The 22,058-nt window shown below is 34.4% G+C and overlaps 2 protein-coding genes and 1 non-coding gene across 4 annotated transcripts; all 3 read right to left on the reverse strand.

The window, feature by feature from the left end:
• Positions 1 to 2,162: 2,162 nt before the first annotated feature.
• On the reverse strand, positions 2,163 to 4,208 carry EMB975 (Tetratricopeptide repeat (TPR)-like superfamily protein). 2 transcript variants are annotated; one of them, XM_085703656.1, is made up of 3 exons: positions 4,098 to 4,208; positions 4,047 to 4,065; positions 2,163 to 3,921 (listed from the first exon to the last, which is right to left on the reverse strand). In XM_085703656.1, exon 3 carries the CDS (start codon positions 3,872 to 3,874, stop codon positions 2,417 to 2,419), a length of 1,458 nt encoding a protein of 485 aa, XP_085559782.1. In that variant the 5' UTR covers positions 3,875 to 3,921; positions 4,047 to 4,065; positions 4,098 to 4,208; the 3' UTR covers positions 2,163 to 2,416. The 2 variants fall into 2 exon arrangements, with proteins under 2 accessions (XP_085559782.1, XP_085559781.1); XM_085703655.1 differs by having other exon boundaries at positions 4,047 to 4,208.
• A 2,538-nt stretch (positions 4,209 to 6,746) lies between these two features.
• On the reverse strand, positions 6,747 to 6,810 carry LOC146932049 (small nucleolar RNA snoR101). The gene has a single exon (XR_015009268.1). It is a non-coding gene; the product is annotated as a small nucleolar RNA snoR101 (small nucleolar RNA).
• A 12,100-nt stretch (positions 6,811 to 18,910) lies between these two features.
• LOC146932050 (uncharacterized) lies at positions 18,911 to 21,513 on the reverse strand. The gene is made up of 3 exons (XM_085707719.1): positions 21,501 to 21,513; positions 20,117 to 20,601; positions 18,911 to 20,038 (listed from the first exon to the last, which is right to left on the reverse strand). Exons 1-3 carry the CDS (start codon positions 21,511 to 21,513, stop codon positions 19,010 to 19,012), a joined length of 1,527 nt encoding a protein of 508 aa, XP_085563845.1. The 3' UTR covers positions 18,911 to 19,009.
• Positions 21,514 to 22,058: the final 545 nt, after the last annotated feature.

Genomic DNA, 22,058 nt, shown 5'->3' on the forward strand with positions numbered 1-22,058 from the left:
AAAGAAGACAATATATAATCAAGTATATGATGAATAATATTTGTATAATAATTTCTAAACAGCTTCTGTGACAATTTTTTTTCCTCTTTTTAATGGACAAAAACAATAAAGAGAAAGGAGGGAGACAATAAGAATACAATGAGTGATGAGAACCTTGTCATTTTTGTGCTGTTTCACCAATCTCAACCACACCAATTATTTATGAATTGACCTACAAGTTCGGCTGCAGATCTATTTATGATAAGATATTGAGATAAATTGTGGAAAAAAATGTTTGTATGGATCATCATCTCCAGGTGCTACTTTTAAGAGGTAGTGTAAATGTATTTTTAAATAGTTTCCTCAAAAAAAAAAAAAAATAGTTAGTCGAAATATATATAGCTGGAGAAACAAGGAAAAGGTAAGTTTCCCAATATATGGAACCAAATACTTACGAATGAGAAATACAAGATGCTTCAATTGTTAAAGGTGCTGCAACATGAAGTTGTGGAAGGAAGGAAGGAAAATAACAAAGGCCATCAAAGGATATTGAAGTACACCTATGATTCATGGCTAACAAGGGTTTTGAAAGGATTGTTTGAGGAATCCATAACATGATATTGTCTTGAAAATATAAGTTAAACGCTTGTCAAAGTTACAAACATAAAAAAATATTTGAGGAATGACACCTAAATAGTGAGCACACATTAATCATTAGTAAAATGCGAAAGAATATTTTGAGGTTAAACTTAAATCATGTGTTATGTCCACAGTACAGATCTGGTTAAATTCATCGTTGATTGAAATCATCAATTTCTATTGTTCAGTGTACAACCAGTATGCTAAGTCCGATAAGTGAATTTTGCAGTAACAAGACATAAGTTGATTTTTATAAGTAGATACTAGCTTGAAATATAGACACTTAAAAATCATCCTAGCTGCTCAATATAATATAAGCTTATTGGAAAATGCTTCTCAACATCATTCACAAGCAAAGCCTTTTAGATCATTGAATGAAAATTGCAATTACAGCTTTTCCAATCAAGCATGGCTAATACATCCAAGGGTTAGGCCTTGAGAACCTTATCAATTTTTCTCATGTTTAACCGATTTCTACCATCAACTTTATACAGATTAAAAAGATTTTGACATGTTTTCTTGCAGTTCTTGAAATGACAAAACATTGACATGCCATTAACAGTAGTCCAAAATCATTAGATTTGAATACTTGGATATAGTGGTATGCTCATATTGTAGAACTTCCTTTTAAAAGACTGATCAATCCTAAGGTGTTTGAAACTATATAAGCCGCATTTCGATCTTGCATAGCAGATGAATATGACAGTTCAAACAATAGTGTGACTCAAAAAATGGGGCAACAACAATGTTGACAACTATATGTGTATTCAATAAAAGTATAAAAAAAGAGGAATAAGCTTTACACTATGATGATTGGTACGGACCTTTCAAAAGAAAGTCACCTTACAAAAATAAAGGAATGCCACTTAAAGCAATGAATCCACGGTACTTTTTAGTAAACCTGTTTTGACAATGATGATTTGATGGGTTTTTTTAATCTCATATCATATATAGTTGATCTAGTACATTATAAATTTTACATTATCTAGTATATTTATATAGTTATTTGGTGATAATATACTGCAAAACTATGGTCTTAAACTCAAATTTTACTTAGAGAATAGTTAAACGTCTAAGGTTTAACAAATTTTTCCATCTGTATCTATCAGAGTTCTTTCCAAGTTCCTATATTAGTTTTGCATAAATTAAGGCTTTGTTTGGGAGTTTGGAGGGGAGGGGAGGGGAGGGTTTTGGAAAAAAGGAAGGAAGAAGTGGAAGAAATAGAAGACATTGGGAGGAGAGGGCTTTGGAGGTTAATTTTTTACTCATAATAAAAAATCCCCCTCATTTGGGGGAACTCAAAAATTGTATTGGGGGAGGGTTTTGGGGGGTTATGGAGGGTTTATATGAATTTTTCAAATTCAATCTATGTTGTTATAATATTCTTAAAATTAAAAGTATATTAATCATAAGTATTAGTTTATCATTCTCTAAAAAACTGTTTTTTCAAAAAATGTGAATTTTTTGTCCATTTTTCTATATATTTCCAACCCCCCAAAGCCCTCCCCTCCCTTCCCCTCCAAACTCCCAAACAAAGCCTAAGTGAAATCAGAAAATGTTTTTCAAACTAAATAGACCCAAATTTTACATATCATGCCAGTCTTTTTAACAGTTGGAACTTGGAACTATAATTGGAGGGTTTAGTATTTTTACATAAAAAAATTTACCCTCGATGTTGAAGATGTTTGTTGATGTACAAATGGAAGCCCATAATGGTTTAGTGTAGCCATTGCACATTAGACTATACAGAAAAATTTAAAAATGACACAAACAATGATAATGCTTGAATTCTCATAGTCTACTGTGCTTTATTTATTGAATCATATGATGCTAAATGCTTATGTAATGTGAAACCTGCTATCTCGGCTTCCTTGCAGATCTCTTTGCACTTTGCTATCCTCCCGGAGGCCATGTAAATTTCAAGCATGTTCTTGTATAAACCAAAAGTCGGAGAAAATCCTGCTTCTTTAAGTTTTGAAAAATACCGCACGGCTCTCGATAGATCATTCAAAGCAACAAACACCTTTATTACCACACGATAAGCTGGCAGGTCAAAGAGGCAATTTGAAGCCTCCATTTCCCAAACTAACTCCAATGCCTCTCTGTATTTCTTCTCTGCATAGCGGCTGTGAATTACAGTGGTGTACATTACCACACTAGGTTGAGAACCAGACTGTTTGAACCAACTAAACAAGCTCTCAACAACTTCGAACTTTCCCATCTTAGCACAGACTTTCATTATAGCAGTACAATCCTGTGAATTCAAATTCAGATCATCTTGTGCTCCGAGTTCATCTAACAACGGCACAACATGTCTGTATCTATCAGGGTTCTTTCCAAGTTCCGTTATCAGTTTTGCATAAATGCTAGGATCCAACATTCTTTTATCCTTTCTAGCAATTGCCAACATCTTCCAAGCAAGTCTAAGGTTCCCTCCTTTCAAAAAACCCTTAATCAACGCCTCCAACACCCCTCGACTCGCCAAACCAGTAAACTTTTCGAGGTTAAATAGAACCTTCAACTCATGCTTCCCGGCCAAAACCTCAATCGTTGAGGCCAGAATCCAATCATCCGGGAAAAGATGAGGTTGATTTTGTGCCCAACAGAATGTTTGTAGAGCTCTCTCAGGGTACCCCATCTGTCCTAATTCCTTTATCGTCAACGATAAAGAACCCTTCCTCAGAAAATGTACCCATTTTCCAAGAATCATCGACACATCTTCATCTGGATTAAGCCTACTAATCTCTCTCGCCAACCCAACTAAAAAACTCGGGCTTTTATATAATTTCTTATCCATAGAACCGCGAGTAGAAACCATAGCTGGTAGTCTTTTCGGCGTAGGTAGTCCCAACGGACGAATCTTATGAGGAGATGGAAGAGGAAGAGGTCTTTCCCGATCCAATTTCCCCGGTTTTTGTGGAATTCTACCTTGAAAAAGCGATGCTATAGCATCGATTTCATCTGATTCCCAAACAACATTAGTATCTACATTTTGTTCCTCCTCATTACTCTCTTCATCGAAATCCTTATCATCATCATCATGGGTTTGTTCAGTGGTTGTGGTGGTAGGTTTCTTCAAGAATAAATTAACACCAAACTCTGGAGGTAGCTTATCACGGCGTGGATATCGAAGATTCTTGGTTGGATTTTTTCTTCTTCTATTTGAATTTGCAGCTAAAGTGATTATTTGGTTTCTGCATAAAGTTCTTCCTAATAGAACAAAATGCACACTGGGAAATGAAACTGTACATTCCATTATCAGGGTTTAGAAATTTTGGGATTGAATTATTACCATTGAGATACCTGAATAGAAAATTGCATTTATAAATACATTCCAGTATCGGTATTAAGCTACTAGTAGAAAATAACTTCTCTGCAATCATGCAAAAATCCAAAAAATTATAATAATAAAAAAGAAAAAGGAAAACCTGGACGAATTTGTCACTGTTTCTGGGGCCAACGACCAACTCCGGCAGCGTTTTCCGGTGAGTTGAGTTCAGTGGGACTCCGACATGTTTCTGATGCAAGAGCAGACCGACGGCAGCGCCTGGGTTCTTTTTTATTTGATGTTGGAGTTGCAGGATGAGATTGGGAATGCAATGTTGTTTGTTTCAAACTTAAAGTTTAAGAATTATTCTCACAAATGATTTATTTTTGGTCAAATGCATCTAAAGATCCTTTAAATTTTTTCGTTTTTCCCAAAGTGACCCTTTAAGTTTCAAAAGTCTCAAACAAGTCCTTTTAGTTTTTGAATCGTTTCAAACAAGTCATATTGTAGATAGCATAGTTGGTAATTGCTTCCTTGAACTCATCTTTGGTACCAAATCTAGCTCCTAACACCCACTTAAAATTAGTCATCTTTTTAGGTATGGCAAATGGTGGATAATGCTCTTTGTTGCTATCATCTGAATCATCACCATCATCCACTAAAATGACTTGTTTGAAACAATTCAAAAACTAAAAGGACTTGTTTGGGACTTTTGAAACTTAAAGGATCACTTTGGAAAAAACGAAAAACTTAAAGGACCTTTAGATGTATTTGACCTTTATTTTTTTATTATTCTCATTTTCTAGGGTTATAAAAGAGAAATATTTGTAAAACCATAACACAACTCTCTCTCTTCCTTTTTAACAAGAATGGAGAAAAAAAATTATCCTAAAATTTGTAGTCCCTAAACTACTTCACAAAGTATAGGGACTAGAATTCACTTTTTAAGGTGAATAAGTGGAGTGTCTGAGGCTCGAACCTCAGACCTTGCATATAATGCATGTTTCTGCCAACTGAGCTATGTTCATGGAGACATAAAATTTGTCATCTAATCATTGTATAAAATATCATTACTTAATACAAAATTTTTATGAGATTAAAATTCAACTAACTATAATTTCCGTTTGTTTATATGAATAATGAAAAACAATGTGATTTCTCATTTAGTAAACAGAGACTTAAGGGAGTTATCATGGAGCTAATTTTTTTTTTTTGCCAACTCTTCGGGTTTGTGTAGGGAAGGATTCGGTGATTCAGAGTTCAGAAGTAAGTAAAGTTTGATTAAAAATTGTTTAATTTGATTGTCGAACTTAGATTCTCCCGAATTATTCGTCTATGGTATAACTTATTAAACACTTGAACTCAACTGTTTGATATAGAGCTAGTATGTTATTGTTTTTATGACGAGAAATTATTTTTATATAAAATATTGTTATTTTAAAAAAAAATTATTAGTTGGTTTAAAAAAATTAAAGGAAATTAAAATAAAATTAAAGTTGCGGGTAACAAAGAGAATTCTTATTTTTGAGATGGGAGGGGTTAACAATTGATCCTTGTGTAAGTAGTCGAGGTGTATGGAGGAGGAGTTGGAAGAAATCGTTATGCTTCAGAAAAGGATTTGGCATGTGAATGTTTCGGTTGAAGGTATATCTCTTTTTAAGAGGAGATTGTTGTGTTCCTACAACGGGTAATCTATTTAGATGTGAGATAGTACACGATGGTTCTCCCTCAAAAATAGTACACAATGATTCTCGATTTAGGTCCCAAGCAAACACTATCGGTCCAACCCAAGTTGGTTATTATACTTTTTCTTTGAATGTATGTATTGTTTCTCAAAAAGTTTGGTTTATCTTTGAATGTATTGTTTCTCAAAAAGTTTGGTTTACAATTTTGCAATGGTTAGATGTATCGAATGTGTTATCTAATGACACTTATTACATATGCTCCTCAATCTAAAACAGTTGAATTGGAACATTTCCGATCCACAACCTAAAACCAAGCAAAAACCAAACCAATAGAAATGAAGGTCATAACCACACACATAGATTGTTTGAACACCAAGAGGGCATAACCGAACCAAGCAAAACAACCTAACATCCACCCAATCAATCTTTTTCAAATAGCGTCATTAACAACCGGGAAATGAAGGTGTTTATTTTTCAAATCAAGTTACAGATAATTCCTTTTTCCAGCGCAATTTTAATAACATTGGTCTTCGTTTGTCCAATAATCTCTATTGTTCTGATTACAATTGATAATTACAGAGGGGTGTCGTAATTGGTTGCAGGAGAATGCAAAAACAGACACCATTTTGAGCCAGAAAACACTACGAGTAGCAACTTAAGGCTATGCCAAATAAAGGCACAAAATGGAAACAATAAACACTTATTTTGAGGAATTAAAAATAGATGTCCTGTGTAACTTAAACATTTTAAACTGATACCAACTTGTTTTTCCATATTTCTTTAAGACTCTGTTTGGGTAAATAGCTTACTTTGCAGCTTATAACAAATTTAAACTATTTTCATATATGCTATAGCCTATAAGTCATATTCATAAGCTATCTTAGAGGACTTTAGAAAATAAGTTTAAAACAACTAATGAATATGTCATAAGTTGTATTCACATGTTATATACAAAATTGTTTTACAAGCAATTCACATGTAATTCTAAACTGATAAAGATGATTGTCCTATACAAATTGAAGTATATGAAATTGTAACAACATAAAAATAAACGTTTGAAGTATTTTCTTCAATAGTCAATTACCCATAAGATTTGTATAAATGAGGAATTTTCAAAATATACAGCCAAAAGATTAAATATTTGAATCCAGCTTGATAACCAAGTGCAAAGAAAATGCATCAGCGAATGAAATTGTCAAACATTAACTTACCTCAAAGTTCAGAGATCAAGTGTAAAAACATCATTTGCAAAATCTTCGCACTTGGATTTAATTCTAAAACAACTGTTTCGGTAGAAATAATATACGAGAAGTATACTCAAACAACCAGTTCCAAATCTAGAATCATAAAAATAAAAAATAAAAAATCAACCGCAATGTCAAATAAAAAACAAGATAACCTCAAAAAACAAATCGATAGAGGCAACAAATTCGTGTTTTCCTCAACAAAAAAAATCGTGTTAGCCAGAGCCGGAGCGAATGGCTAGCGGCTAAGGGTAGGTTTCAGTGAAACAGAGAGAGAAGAGAAGAGGATGTCACTCTTTGTGACTTGGTATTAATATTTGGGCTGTGAATGTTTGGGCCACCATTTGTTTGGGCCAGATATGCTGAATCAAGCTCGGGCCCAAAGAGTTTTTAGCACATTGTAGATGAATTAAAAAGTATAGTTAATTTTGTATAAAAATAAAAATTGTGACTAATTTATAAAATTACTCTTCATTAATAGTATGATAAAAACAAATTTAAAATATTGAACAACATAAGAAGCAATGAGTATAAAATTAAAATAAACATCAATGATTCTTTGTAATTGTAAAATGACATATAAACACAGACTATTTTAGCTATTATGAGATATATTGTGGGGTTGAGGGAGTATTGCTATTGTTAGTATAACCTCTGTTTACCTCTTGTTATAAAAAAAACCTTCTCTTACTTTTAAAAACATACAGTTTTTTTAACTGAAAAATGAAGATACAAATTCTTGAGTTTTTTTTTATTCTATACAAATTCTAAAGGTTTTATTTTTATTCTATACAAATTCTAGAGTTAATCTTGTAAGTCACAAAATTAAATATAGGGTTAATTATGTTTTTGGTCCCTACAAAATTGCAACCTTGTAAGTTTAGTCCTTACTTAATTTTAATAGCATTTTTAATCCCTACAAAAAAAAATTTTACTTATAATTTTAGTCCCTGCTAAAATAAATTTTGTTTAATTATCCTTAAACTCTTAAATTTTTTAACGATTCTTTTTATACAAGTTTAAAACACTATGAATGGTTCATTTACTAAAAACTATAATTTTTTAACATGAAATAAATTAAATATGAATTTTTTAAAATGACAAAAGTTTAAGATATAAGTAACAAAAATATGGACGTAGAAATCAAATTTTTGCGATATTTTTTTTGGAGGACTTTTAATAACGTTCTTAACACGCCTGTAAAAAATTGTTGAAAAACTTAAGAGTTTAAGCATAAATTAAACAAATTTGGATTGAGTAAGGACTAATATTGAGTGCAGAAATTTTTTGTAGGGATTAAAAATGCTATTAAAATTAAGTAAGGACTAAACTTACAAGGTCGCCATTTTGTAGGGACCAAAAACATAATTAACCCTTAAATATATAGTGTTCAAGCATGCATAGCATATACAGAGAGATATTTTTGTAGTAATAAATAATAAAATTGATTTAACATTTTGGGAATAACTCTATCATTGTACGTGTGCTTAAGCATTGTACATTTCACTACCAAAAAAAAAAAAAAGCATTTTACATTTGACCTTATGATGAAGCAAAGCAAGAAATTCTCCAAGTTCTACTGTGTTGTTAACTGTTATGCTCTAATGATGAGCTAATTGCATGTCTCAATTCCTTGTTTTAAGGATAAATCAACTTCAGTTTCTTTCTTTAGTCTGTCTTCGTTTTATGTGATCATTGTTATGCTAAATCTTGAGCGGTGAGCCATACACGCTTTAAGGGAATTGTTGATCCCTTTTTGCATGGCAAATAGAGGGCATATCTTTGGTCACATACTCCCTTCAACAACAAAAATCTTTGGTCTCACATGCACTCTTTCATATCTTTTTTTCAACACTCTCTTTTATCCGTTAAATTTTATGAGTCACATCAAATTTATATAAGATCTACATAATTTGGTTGGATTCATGTGAATATTACACAATAAAAAAAAGTGTATCAAAAATGTGTTAGATAATATGATTTTACGAGTGCTCTTAATTATTTGGTTGTTGCTTCCTACCCTTATTGGATCTCATCAACAAAGGGTACAAGAGCTTGGCTCAACTTGATAGAGGCGTAGGAGCGGATCATTGTATATTGGATCATTGTATAAAAGTTAATTAATGGTATGTATCACGACAATTTTTGTCCCGAGCGTTTCACGAGCTAACATATACTCAATATTGTACCTAAATTATGGCTAGGAAGAATTTTGATTGGACAAATGATGTTCGCTAGCTATTCGGGACAAAATGTATATGGAGAAATAACATTGCTCTTGTATAAAAAAAATCTTTATAACCGTGTAATCATGAGTTGAATTTCATTATTGAACTTAAGATGTGCAAGACTTAAACTTGATGTGAGATTGTTGAATTATAGTGTGAGTGATTAGTCCATTTAAAAGAGGCTCCAGATACGTTTCGCAAAAATAATTTTTTATCTTACTTAAAGTAGGATATTTCAATTAGTAACTAAAAGGGTCTTTGAAAAGAAAAGTTGAACAAATAAGTCCACTTTAAAGCTTATAATGCTTGTCCGTAAAAGTTTGTGACTTTAAAACATTTAGCTATTTTTCTTCAAAAAAAAACATTTAGCTATTTTTCTTAATGATCATTCTTTCATGATGAGTTTATATTGAAATTTAATCTACTTTATTTTATGAGTTTATATTGAAATTTAATCAACTTTATTTTATAATATAAAATACTAGCTTATCTATTACTCTACTTTCCACAAACATAGCCTAACACACATGTGTTAGCCAATATATTTTACTAGCTGTAATAAATGTGGTCAAAGTATAGTTGACCTAGATTTAAAGAAGATTCGAACAAGAGTGTTGTGTTGAAAGCAAATATGGGTTCGAAGATGGTAGAAGACTTCGATAAGGCAGTTTTCGAAGGTGGTTATCAGCAGTTATTCTTTAAGTCAGTTTTTATTTTAAGTTTGTTTTCAAATAAGTAAAACTGTCGACTTGTGGCAGTTGTAGTTTGAATTTCAAAGAAGTGTAGTTATTTCTAGACTTAGTATAAATAGTAGTTTTTCATAGGAAAAACAGGTCACAATTCCGTCATACAAACTTACACTCAAAGTATCCGTATGGAAGCGAGAAACGAGTCACAAGTTGCAATGTATGAATCTGTGTACCAACCTTTGTTTAATCAATGCAATTTACCCTTTGTTCTTTAAGTGTTCTTGCACTTTACTTTATTAAGTTCGATTGAGTTCAAGTGGATTGAATTCGATTGTTTTTATCATATTTCTTATATTTTTGACATCAAAAACGCAGAATTTCTAACAACAAGAACAAACACAATATGTCCTAAGATTTACTGGTTGATCTTGCAAGTTACCATTTGTAAACCAGCGGTTGTTTACGAAAATCCAACGTAAACAAATTGGCACACCCGGTGGGACCGTTTGTGTTTTTTGTTTATAGTTTTTGTTAGAATTTCTTTTAATTCTGGTTTGTTTTGTTGTGTATGCAATTAAGAAACAAGAAATTGCTTCTTAATATGACACGCGCTAACAACCAAAAGAAAACAAATCCAACATCTTCAAATGAAGATGTGGATCAAGTGACGGTTGAAGATGATGTTTCATCCCCAGGGAATGTTAGAACATCACAGGCTGTTCCAACTAGTAATACAGTCACTCAAACATCGTCTCAGGCCATGCCTTCGATGGCCACAGTAATTTCTCAAGCCATGCCTTCGATGGTTACCCAAACTTCCCATGATTATCCAAATACTTCTATTCAAGGAGTTTGGGATCATAGATCAATGCCATATGGTATGCCATCATCATTGATGCAAGGCTTACAAACTAGTGGTAATATGTTTTCAGAGAATTTAAATGTTTCATTACCACAACTTTTTGGTCCTGGGGTATCTACAACATATAGAAGTCCCCAACAAAATTTAACCAACGCTTCTATGGCTGCCATTAGGCAAACTATGGAAGAAACTAATCATGATATGGTTAATATGATGACCCAACAAATTGGTACTGTCATAAATCCTTTAATTCGAGACACCAACACTAGTTATCAACGGTTGTCTGATCAAATGGAAAGAATTGCCAATTTCTTTGGCGCTCCACCAATCCAAAATAACCCATTGCCTCAAAATCGAAATGTGAGGGCAATTGAAATAATTGCTGATGAACCAGTGGTTCGAAATCATGAAAATATTGTCCAACCACAAGTAGTACAACCACAAATTCAGGCAGAACCTGAAAGACAACCCATTTTGGTTAACAGAAACCAAGATGCCGATCAAGTGGTTTTACAAGCCCGTCGGAACAATTTCGATGGTCAGAATAATATAGCAGGTATTGTCGAGGCTTTGTTAGCCCAAAATGGTTTTAATATGGGTTTACATAGACCAAATTTTGTGTCTCCTTTGTCTGAGTATGTTTTAGATGCTGAATTGCCTAGAAATTGGAAAATTCCAAAGTTTACCAAATTTGCTGGAGAAACTGATGAATCTACTGTCGAACACATTGCTAGGTTTCTCATGGAAGCAGGAAATATTGCAGAAAATGAAAATTTGAGAATGAAATATTTCCCAAGTTCTTTGACAAAAAATGCTTTTACTTGGTTTACAACTTTACCTCCTCATTCAATTTATAGTTGGAACCAATTAGAAAAAGCTTTTCATGAACAATTTTACATGGGTCAATCTAAGATTAGTTTGAAAGAATTGGCCAGTGTTCGACGTAAAAGTCATGAGTCAATCGATGATTATCTCAATAGGTTTCGTCTCCTTAAGGCTAGATGTTTTACTTCTGTTCCAGAATATGAATTAGTCGAAATGGCTGCTGGTGGCCTCGATTATTCTGTTCGAAAGAAATTAGATACCCAGTACTTAAGAGACATGGCCCAATTGGCAGACAGAGTTCGACAAGTTGAAAGACTTAAAGCTGAAAAAACTAGAACTCATAACAAATTTTCTAAAAAAGAAAAAATTGCCTATATAGAAACAGGAGATAGTGAACCCGAATTCGATTGGGGTTTAGATATCGTTGAAGACAATGATATAAACCTGGCAGAATTAAAAGATGGACCTCCATATGCTTGTAAAATGTTGAGGCCATCCAATGGAAAAAATCCTGAAGATCCCAAGAGTGACAAATATCCTTCTAAAACTTATACTTTTGATATTACTAAAAGTGAAGAAATTTTTGATCTATTAGTTAATGATGGCATAATATTGGTGCCACCTAATATGAAGTTACCTCCTTTGGAACAAAGGAAGAAAAGAGGATTTTGTAAATTCCATGGTTTTTTAGGTCATAACCTATCTCGATGTACTCGTTTCAGGGATTCTGTACAAAAAGCTCTTGATGAAGGGAGGCTAAAATTCGGAGAAAAACCAAAACAACAAGTGGATGGAGATCCTATGAAAAAGGCAGAGTCCATGTTTGCTGATGTGTCTACCAATGTGGTAGAATCCATGTTTGCTGGTATTTCTATCAATATGGTGGAAATTTCAGATAATATTGATGTAGAAATGGTTACTGAGGACCATCGAATTGAAGAGCCAGTGGTTACTGAAGATCAATTGGCCAAGGAAATGGAGAAAGCATATCCAAAGGCTGAAGAAGATTTGGTTGATTTTTTAAACCGATGTAAAATATCTAACACCCATGCTATGCTTTGTCCTCGATGCAGTGCAGTGTTCGATAAAGAAGCTGCGAAATCAGTTGAAGGATATCAACCTCAAACAAAACGTAAAGGAGGGTGGTTCGAGAACCGTTCTAAGTTTGGCTTTAACAAAAGAGGTGTTCCTTACAAGATGAAAACTTCAGAGAAGTATCAAGTGAAGAACCATAAGAAGACGTTCGTTCCTTCATCGAAGTCTCCTATTGATACTTGGGTTTTCTCTGGAGGCAAGAAAACTGGTCATTCTGCGCCTCCAGCACCACCAACAAAATGGGTAAAAAGAGCTGTCAAAGTTCCAGACCAACCAGAGAGTTCTAATCCTAACAAGTATGCTTACAAAAATAATTATAAAGGTAAGAATCCTATGACTAGAACTCAATGGCGCCGTTTTCAACGCCAGAAAAAGGAAGGAGTTTTAAAAGATGTCACTAATGGTGACAAAAGTAAGGGAAAACAACCAATAGTTTTCGAAATGGTTAAAAAACCAGCTACTGAAAGAATTTTCCCTCCATTATCTTCTGCTTTAAACATCCCTAAAGGGGATGATGATATTCTAACTTCTACTTTTTCAGATTCTGAACCAAGTCTTGACATTATATGTGTGGTTTCTGTACTACCAATTGAATATGCACATGATGTATCTTCGAAGGCCAATCATGATGATGAATGTGATTTCACTGAGGAAATGGCTCGTCATAGGCCTCTATGTTATTATGTTATGAATAATGGCTGCATCGAAGATCAACATGCAGTGTTCGAGAAACCTGATGATAGCATGAAGCTTCATTTAAAGCCTTTGTTTATTCAAGCTAAATTAAATGGTGTTGGAATTAACAAAGTGTTGGTAGATGGTGGTGCTACTGTTAATCTCTTACCACAATCTTTTCTAAGGAAACTTGGTATTTCTGAATGTGATTTGAAACCACATAATGTAGTGCTCACTAATTACGAGGGATCTACTGGACAATCTCTTGGTGCTATCGAACTAGAATTGGTAGTAGGAAGCATAACCAGAGCAACTGTGTTTTTGGTAGTTCCTTCTAAAGCCAATTTCAATGCATTATTAGGAAGGGAATGGATCCATGCTGTAGGTGCAGTTCCTTCTACAATGCATCAAAGGATTGTGATTTGGAGGAAAGATGGTTTGGTAGAGAATATTGAGGCTGATCAGAGTTATTATTTTAAAGCTGAAGTTGATAATCAAGATATCAACAAAAAGAACTTTGACAAACAGCTTCAATTTATTGCACCATTTATGGAAAATGATGCATCAAGTTCTATGACTAAAGAAGAAAAATTCTTTGTAAAACTTGCACCAGAATGGGGTTTTCGTTGGAAAACTGCATTCGACGATGACTTCGTAGTGGTGAACAACGAAGATTGCCATGAGAAGATACCTGTAAAGGAAAAAGATTTGCTGAAGACAAGAAGTACTTCGTACAAGAGGGTCACTGATGACCAAGGATGTTCAGCAAATGGAATCTCACCAACTAGGTGGGATATCAATAAGTGATCAATGGTTGAGCCCAGCATATGGGAAAAGATTACGGCTTATGTAGCCGAGAAAAACTTCGATTTGGCTGAAACAGCCAAAGAAGAAGAGGTCTTCGATGCTTCAGTGAAAAATAATTCTGATGACATCATTGATGATAAAAAATTAGATTGTATTTATGATGATGAACCTTTGGGTTTTGAAGAAGATCCAATGGGATCTACAATAAAAATGAAGGCCCAAGATCCTCTTGAAGAAGTGGATATAGGAGATGGTTCTGTAAAAAGACCAACATACATAAGTTCAAAGATTCCTAAGAGCTTCAAAGATCGAATTGTGGCGCTTTTGAAAAATTACAAGGATTGCTTTGCTTGGGATTATCATGAAATGCCTGGTTTGAGTAGAAAGGTAGTAGAGTTGCAATTGCCAATCAGGACAGACAAGAAACCAGTGAAGCAAATTCCAAGAAGGTTTGCACCAGAGATTCTACCAAAAATAAAAGAAGAGATCGAAAGACTCCTCAAATGTGGCTTCATCAGACCTGCAAGGTATGTTGATTGGTTAGCTAATGTAGTTCCTGTTAAAAAGAAAAATGGTAGTATAAGAGTTTGTATTGATTTTAGAGATTTAAATCTCGCTACTCCCAAAGATGAATATCCTATGCCAGTAGCAGAAATGTTGGTAGATTCTGCAGCAGGTTTCGAATATTTGAGTATGCTTGATGGTTATTCAGGTTATAATCAAATATTTATTGCTGAAGAAGATGTTTCTAAAACAGCATTTCGATGCCCAGGGGCATTAGGATGTTATGAGTGGATAGTAATGCCATTTGGTCTTAAAAATGCTGGTGCTATATATCAAAGAGCAATGAATTCAATGTTTCATGATTTTATTGAAGATTTTATGCAAATTTACATTGATGATATTGTTGTGAAATCATCTTCTGAAAACAAACACTTAGAACATTTACGGTTATCATTCAAAAGGATGAGACAATATGGATTAAAAATGAATCCATTAAAATGTGCGTTTGGTGTTTGTGCAGGTGATTTTTTAGGATTTGTTGTCCATAAAAAGGGCATCGAAATCAATCAAAATAAGACTAAAGCTATAATGGAGGCTAAAGCACCCTCTACCAAAAAAGAGTTGCAGTCTTTATTAGGCAAAATAAATTTCCTCAGAAGATTTATCTCTAATCTCAGTGGCAGAGCGCAAGCATTCTCGTCATTACTTCGATTAAAGAAAGAGGAAACTTTTAGATGGGAGCCTGAACATCAAAAGGCATTTGAAGACATAAAGTCATATTTATCTAATCCTCCTATTCTTTCACCTTTGTTAAAAAACAAAAAGATGAAGTTATATATAGCATCATCTGAAAGAACTATAGGGAGTATGTTAGCACAAGAGGATGAAAATGGTATAGAAAGAGCCATTTATTATCTTAGTAGAGTTTTAAGTGATGTTGAAACAAGATATCATCCTAGTGAGAAACTATGTCTTTGTTTATATTTCTCATGTATGAAACTTAAACATTATATAAAGCCTTTTGATGTTTATGTTTATTCCCATTTCGATATTATTAAGCACATGTTATCTAAACCTATTCTGCATAGTAGAGTTGGTAAATGGGCTTTGGCACTCACAGAATATTCTTTAACTTATCAATCTTTGAAAACTGTGAAAGGCCAAATAGTGGCTGATTTTATTGCTGATCATTCCATTGAAGAACCTGTGACTGGGGGCATCGAAACATTTCCATGGACATTGTATTTCGATGGGTCTAGTCATAAAAATGGTTCTGGAATAGGTATAGTTATTGTTTCACCAACAAATGAGGTAACCAAATATAAATTTCGAATTAGCCAATATTGTTCGAATAATGAGGCAGAATATGAAGCCTTAATAAATGGTTTAGAGATTTTGCTCGGACTGGGGGCAAAATGTTTAATTATTAGAGGTGATTCTGAATTAGTAATAAAGCAAATAACAAAAGAGTATAAATGCCTCAAAGAAACTTTGATAATGTATTACACTATAGTTAATGCATTACTTAAACATTTTGTTCAAATTGAAGTTCAACATGTTCCTAGAGCAGAAAATCAAGAAGCTAATGATTTAGCTCAATTGGCTTCTGGGTACAAACTTTCGAAGGAACAAGAGCAAGAGGTTATTGAAATTAAAACAAAGCGTAATTCGATAGACATTGTGCCTAACAAATTGTTAAGACCAAAACTTGGGGGCATGGAAGCATCTCAAGGATACCTTCAGAGTGCAAAATTTTCTGAAATTTTGGTCATTAACAATTTGGATGATGATGATTGGCGAAAACCCATAGTCAATTTTTTGGAAAATCCAGATGACACAACTTGTAGAAAAGTCAAATATAGAGCCTTGAGTTATGTGATAATAGGCAATGAATTATTTAAAAAGACTCCAGAAGGAGTTTTACTTAAATGCCTTAGTGAAGCAGAAGCATATTTGGCTGTATCGAATACTCATAGTGGTGCTTGTGGTACACATCAAGCAGGCCATAAAATAAAATGGCTTTTGTTTCGACAAGGTGTTTATTGGCCAACCATGTTAAAAGATTGCATAAACTTTGCTAAAGGTTGTAAAGAATGTCAAGAACATGCTGGAATTCAAAAAGTACCAGCTAGTGAATTACATTCAATAGTAAAACCTTGGCCATTCAGAGGATGGGCTTTAGATGTAATTGGGGAAATTAAACCTAAGTCATCCAAAGGCTACAAATATATTTTGGTTGGAATAGATTATTTCACTAAATGGATAGAAGCTGTTCCACTAAAAGATGTTACTCAAGATGAAGTTATAAACTTCATTCAAAAATTTATTGTTTATAGATTTGGCATACCAGAAACTATTACTACAGATCAAGGATCTGTATTCACTGGTCGAAAGATGGTAAAATTTGCTGAAGAAATGGGATATAAATTGTTGACTTCAACACCATATTATGCTCAGGCAAATGGTCAGGTAGAAGCAGCAAATAAGAATTTGATTACTATAATCAAAAGAAAAGCTAGCCAAAAGAAAAAACCCAAAGAATGGCATGAGTTTCTTTATGAAGCTTTGTGGGCAGTTCGAACTTCTCCTAAAGAATCTATAAATACTACTCCTTTTCGATTAACATATGGCCATGATGCTGTATTGCCAACAGAAATCTTACTTCAATCTACTCGAATTCAAAGACAAATCGAAATTCCAACAAATCAATATTTGGATATGATGTTGGATGAATTAGTAGATATTGATGAAGAAAGATTGATGGCTTTAGAAGTGCTTACAAAGCAAAAAGAAAGAATAGCAAAAGCCTATAACAAAAGAGTTAAATCGAAATTATTCCTGCAAGGAGACTTAGTTTGGAAAGTCATTTTGCCTATGGATAAAAAAGATCGATGTTTAGGAAAATGGTCTCCTAGTTGGGAAGGACCATGGAAAATTCTAAGAGTTTTTTCGAATAATGCGTATGAGATCGAGGAACTACAAGAAGATCAGAGAATTCTACGCATAAACGGTAAATATTTGAAAAAATATAAACCGATGTTACAAGAAATTAAAATTACACAAGAGTAATTTGATTCGAAATAAAACTTGGCATTAATTTAAAAATGCCAACTGATGGGCAGGTTACATCGAAATGCTTAAAACGGAAAAACCATTACAAAAGAAAACACAAAGTACTTAAAGACAAAAAAGCATTTAGAAATGGTTTTCACCATTCAGTTACAATCCCAAAGCGATCGAGAAACCAGCGAATTTCTGTATCGAGACGACACCTGAAGCAAGCATTGACCAGGTAGTAGTCATGATCTGGCCCAGGTAGAAGTGAATACCAGCCTCCAATTCTCCCATCTCCTGCACAGTTGTGGTAGTTGTTGCAAAAACGACGCCTAGTAAGCCAAATAGGCATGGGCCTATTCCACCAAGGACAGCGAAATCGATAACTCGAAGTTCCTCCCAAAATGTCGCTTCGAAATTCTGCCAATCGATGTGTCCATGCAAGATCTTTGAAGTCTTCGAGGATGTTTTCTGGCATAGGCATGGAGAGCGCATTGATGAGAAGAAGGTAGTACCTTGCACTCAGAGAGCCAGTGGCATTGATAGCAGTAGTAAGGAGGCGTTTCATTTCTTCAACGTTTGGATTAGCATCCAACATGTGTTGAGTGCTTCGAAGAATACAGAACATGGCGTTGCCATGATTCCAGAGTCTAAGTTTAAAAGCAAACTTAGAATGAGCCACCATAGCATTGTTATACCATTCATTGGGGTCGTAGAGGAAGTAGAGGACATCATTTCCAAAAGCCCTAGAAACTTCAGAATCCTCACTGATGCGCCAATGCCTGCTATTGGTATGGCGAAAGGCGAAAAGATCTTTCCTGCTTTGAGCAGCAATCTTTGCAGCAATCTTGACTAAAAGATCATCACTCAGATTATCAATGGTGGTCATGATGATTTAAGAAAGAAAAGCTTTGAGTAAGAAGGATTTTTTCAGACGAAGACGAAACAAAGAAAAAGAGTGATTTTTATAAAAGGGAAAATCATATTTATAATGGAGGGAAGTTGAAAGAAGTGGCTCAATCAAACGGTTCTTCTTGCTTTGAAGATGATGACACGTGGGAACGGTTATTCCGATGGCCAATGGTTACTTAACTTTGTAATCTGAGGGAAGTTTTAAAGGTTTTATTTTAAAAGGATTAATTTGTGTTAAAAGGTCATTCATTTGTTTTATTTCTTTTCAACTTCCTAGGCAAGTTTAACTTGTTGGGTTAAACAAAAAAGTTACTTTTTGTTTCCTCATCATTAAAATGTCTTGGAAATTGTTCCAATCTTATTTGGATTTAAATAAAATTTAAATTCGATACAAGAAAATAAGAAAGGAATTTCGATGATTGAAAAGAAATTGCCGTTCGAAATAGAAAATGGTCCACAGATTGTTATAAAGACATTACAGACCAAGATATTCGATAAGGCTGAAATAAAATAAAAGTCTTAGAGAATAAAATAGAAACAGAACTAAATCTCAAATGATGAGATGAGTTTCTCAATTTGGCTTTTGTATTCAGCCAGTTGGGTATCGAGAGCATGGTTGTCATTTGCAAGTTGAGCAATGGTAGACTCTAGTTCCTTGGAGAGTTTGAATTTGTTAACAGCTTCATTGGCTTCTCGATTTCTGGCTTCATCCTTAGCCAAAATTTCAGCTTTCTGAGCTTCCAGTTCTTTAATATTGGCATCGATGTCAACCACTTGCTGCTTCGCATTGTTTCTTTCTTGCTGAAGAGTTTTAAATTTCTCTTGGAAGGATGACAGTTCGATCACAATTTGATCATGATGCGCTTTCTTCTCTGCCATCTGAGCTTGACCAGTTTTCCTCTTCTGGAAATTTTGATTAGCACTCTCCAACATTGGTTCAAGATAATTAAACAGGTTTCGAAACTTCCAACCAGTTGGGAGAGCACCAAGTTTTTCAAATAAACTCTTGATTTCAGCAAGAGTTCCAGCATCCTTTTCAATCAACTCTAGCAAGTTGGCTTCGATGATCTTCTTTTGAAATTCTGCTAGCAGGTTGTTCTTTGAAGTCTCAGAGGGATTTCCCTTGGATGAATCAGAAGTTTGGCCAGTGCTAGTTGAGAAAAGAGTATTACTCTTAGCTATCAAGGCAAAGGCATTGAAAGGATCATCTTTGGCCAATCGATCGATTTCTTCCAGATCGATCATAGGGGCATCTTGTTGAGCAATCATCTCTGCATCACCAGGAGCATCTTGTTGAGTAGTTATGTTTGTATCTTCAGTAGCAAAGTTCGGTACATTATCTCCAAGGGTGGGTGCAGAATGAGATTGGTCATTGTTGAGTGATTCATCATTTACCAAGTCATCAGTGGGTGTTTCTGCCTGTTGTTGTTGAGGAGGATCCACTTTAAGACCTTCTGGACTGCTAGCATCATCATGCTCATCCTCTTTGTCTTCAGCAATTGGTGAAGTGGTCTTCGAAGAAGGAAGAACTTGCCCATGTTGTGATGGATTAGTTTGTTCTTGTTCGATACCCTAAAAAGAATAAGATAGATGCTTAAAAAACAAGACATTTAGAGATATTTCGTATAAAATATGGTTTCGATAAAATACCTTCGAACCATTATCACCAACATGTGAATGAGCACTAGAATGAGAAGTCTTTCGACGACGTTTGAATGGTTTAGATGGTGAGATGGGGGGAGAACTTTCAGAAGCTTCCACTTCGACTTCCTTTTCTTGGACAAGTGATATTTGTTCTTGTTTTCTTTTTCTTCTTCCTTCAGTATGGACTTTGGGAAGTGTTACTTTGGAAGCTTCGATCTGTTCTTTAGTTATCTCCACCTCACTATCATCATCAGAGAGATCGACAGTTGCTTGTTCTTTCTTGCTCTTCGATCTAGAATGTCCTTTTGATGAAGTTGTTTTCACTTTGGGTTCCTTTGATTTAGGAGGTTCCTTCGATGCAGCCTCAGATTTCTTCGATTCAACTTCTTTAGTTTGGGAAGCTTTCTTTTTCTTCTTGTCAGACTTGCTTTTCGAAGTGTTCTGGGTGCTGGCATCATCGAGCTTTGCTTCTCCTGGAGTTAAAGGCAAAGCTGAAATATGTGATTATACAGATAAGTACTATTTCTTTTAACAATAGTATTAATGTGTTTTAGCGAAAGAAAAATCATACCCATGATACTGGGAGTTTCGATTCGAACTTGGGATAATTCATAGCCAAGTTCACCATTATATTGGTATAAATTGCATTTAGCATAGGTTACTAAATTATTTTGTGGGAATTTGAAATTATAAAGTAACCATTTTGGGTATGGTGGCCTGAAGGCCAAAGCAAGATTACAAGATGGAAGTCTTGCTAGTCTCATTTTCTTTTCTAAAACATAAAGATATTTATTGGGTGTTCCAGGGGGAAAAATTGTTTCTGAAATTTTCTCTCGAACTTTATCTCTCAGAGTTTGAGCAGCATAATATACTGTCCTCTTTGGATGTAAAGGGTCATATGTTGTTTGATAATATCTTTGAAATTGCTGAATTTCTTTAATGTGCGTACCTCTAGTCTTCTTGTCTTTGTTCTGCAAAGTGTGAAAAGTACTGGTCAATTGAGGCAGCAATTCATCGGGATTCCCTCGATTGGATTGGCGCATGTAATAATTTCGCCACCATCGAAAGAATGCTTCAGAGCATGCAAATGATGTTGAGAAATATGTAGGCTCGAACACAGTTGTTCTCTTGGCTTGAATTATGGATTTCCACACAGGTTCGATCAGAGGAATTTTCCATTCACTTATACTTTTGAACAAGGAGCTGGGTTTTGATTGAACCATACCAAACTGTCTAGCTACATGGTTAGGTTGATAACCATATACTCCATAAGGGCTACCAGGTGTAAGTCTGCTAGATAGATAGGTAGGGGTCAAATAAGCTTCCCATATAGCATTGATTTCTGTTTTATTGGCTTTTTTTCGAAGTAGTGGGAAAGTCCTCTTTGAACCAGTTAGGTCCATATTTCCTAGTGGTAAATGGTGCCATCATAGGGGTGAAAATGGGACAATCAAGCAGGGTTGTATAAGCATTTTCAAAAAGTTGTTGTGAAGACTTATTCCCATCGGGGTGAAACATAGCTAAGCCTATACCTTCAGTGGTCTTGTCTGAGTATGCTGATGTGTAAGAGGAAGGTAGGATCGAAGCAAGTTTTGATCCAAAAATGGCTAAAAGCCATAGTTGAAACAACCATATGGGTCCTGATACAACTAAATTTCCACCAGTTTGGGGATAATCTCTAAGATTATTAGTTGTTTGGTTAAGGGTTTCATATAAAGAACCTAGAATCAGTTTGCTTAAACAGATATCTGTTCCTTCATGCAACTGACTAGCTAGACACATGAATTTCTTAGGGACTTGTACTGACCTCGAGCAAAAAACATGCATAGATAACCAGTAGGTCAAAAAAGCTACATGTTCATCTGCAGATACTTCAGCACATTCGGTATCATGGTTGTTAGCTATAAATAAACCATAGGCAGGGCTATCGAAATTTACTGAGTATTGA

Source organism: Medicago sativa, chromosome 4 (assembly GCF_051527215.1).
Source record: "Medicago sativa cultivar Bolivia chromosome 4, Bolivia_mono, whole genome shotgun sequence".
Classification (NCBI taxonomy): domain Eukaryota; kingdom Viridiplantae; phylum Streptophyta; class Magnoliopsida; order Fabales; family Fabaceae; genus Medicago; species Medicago sativa.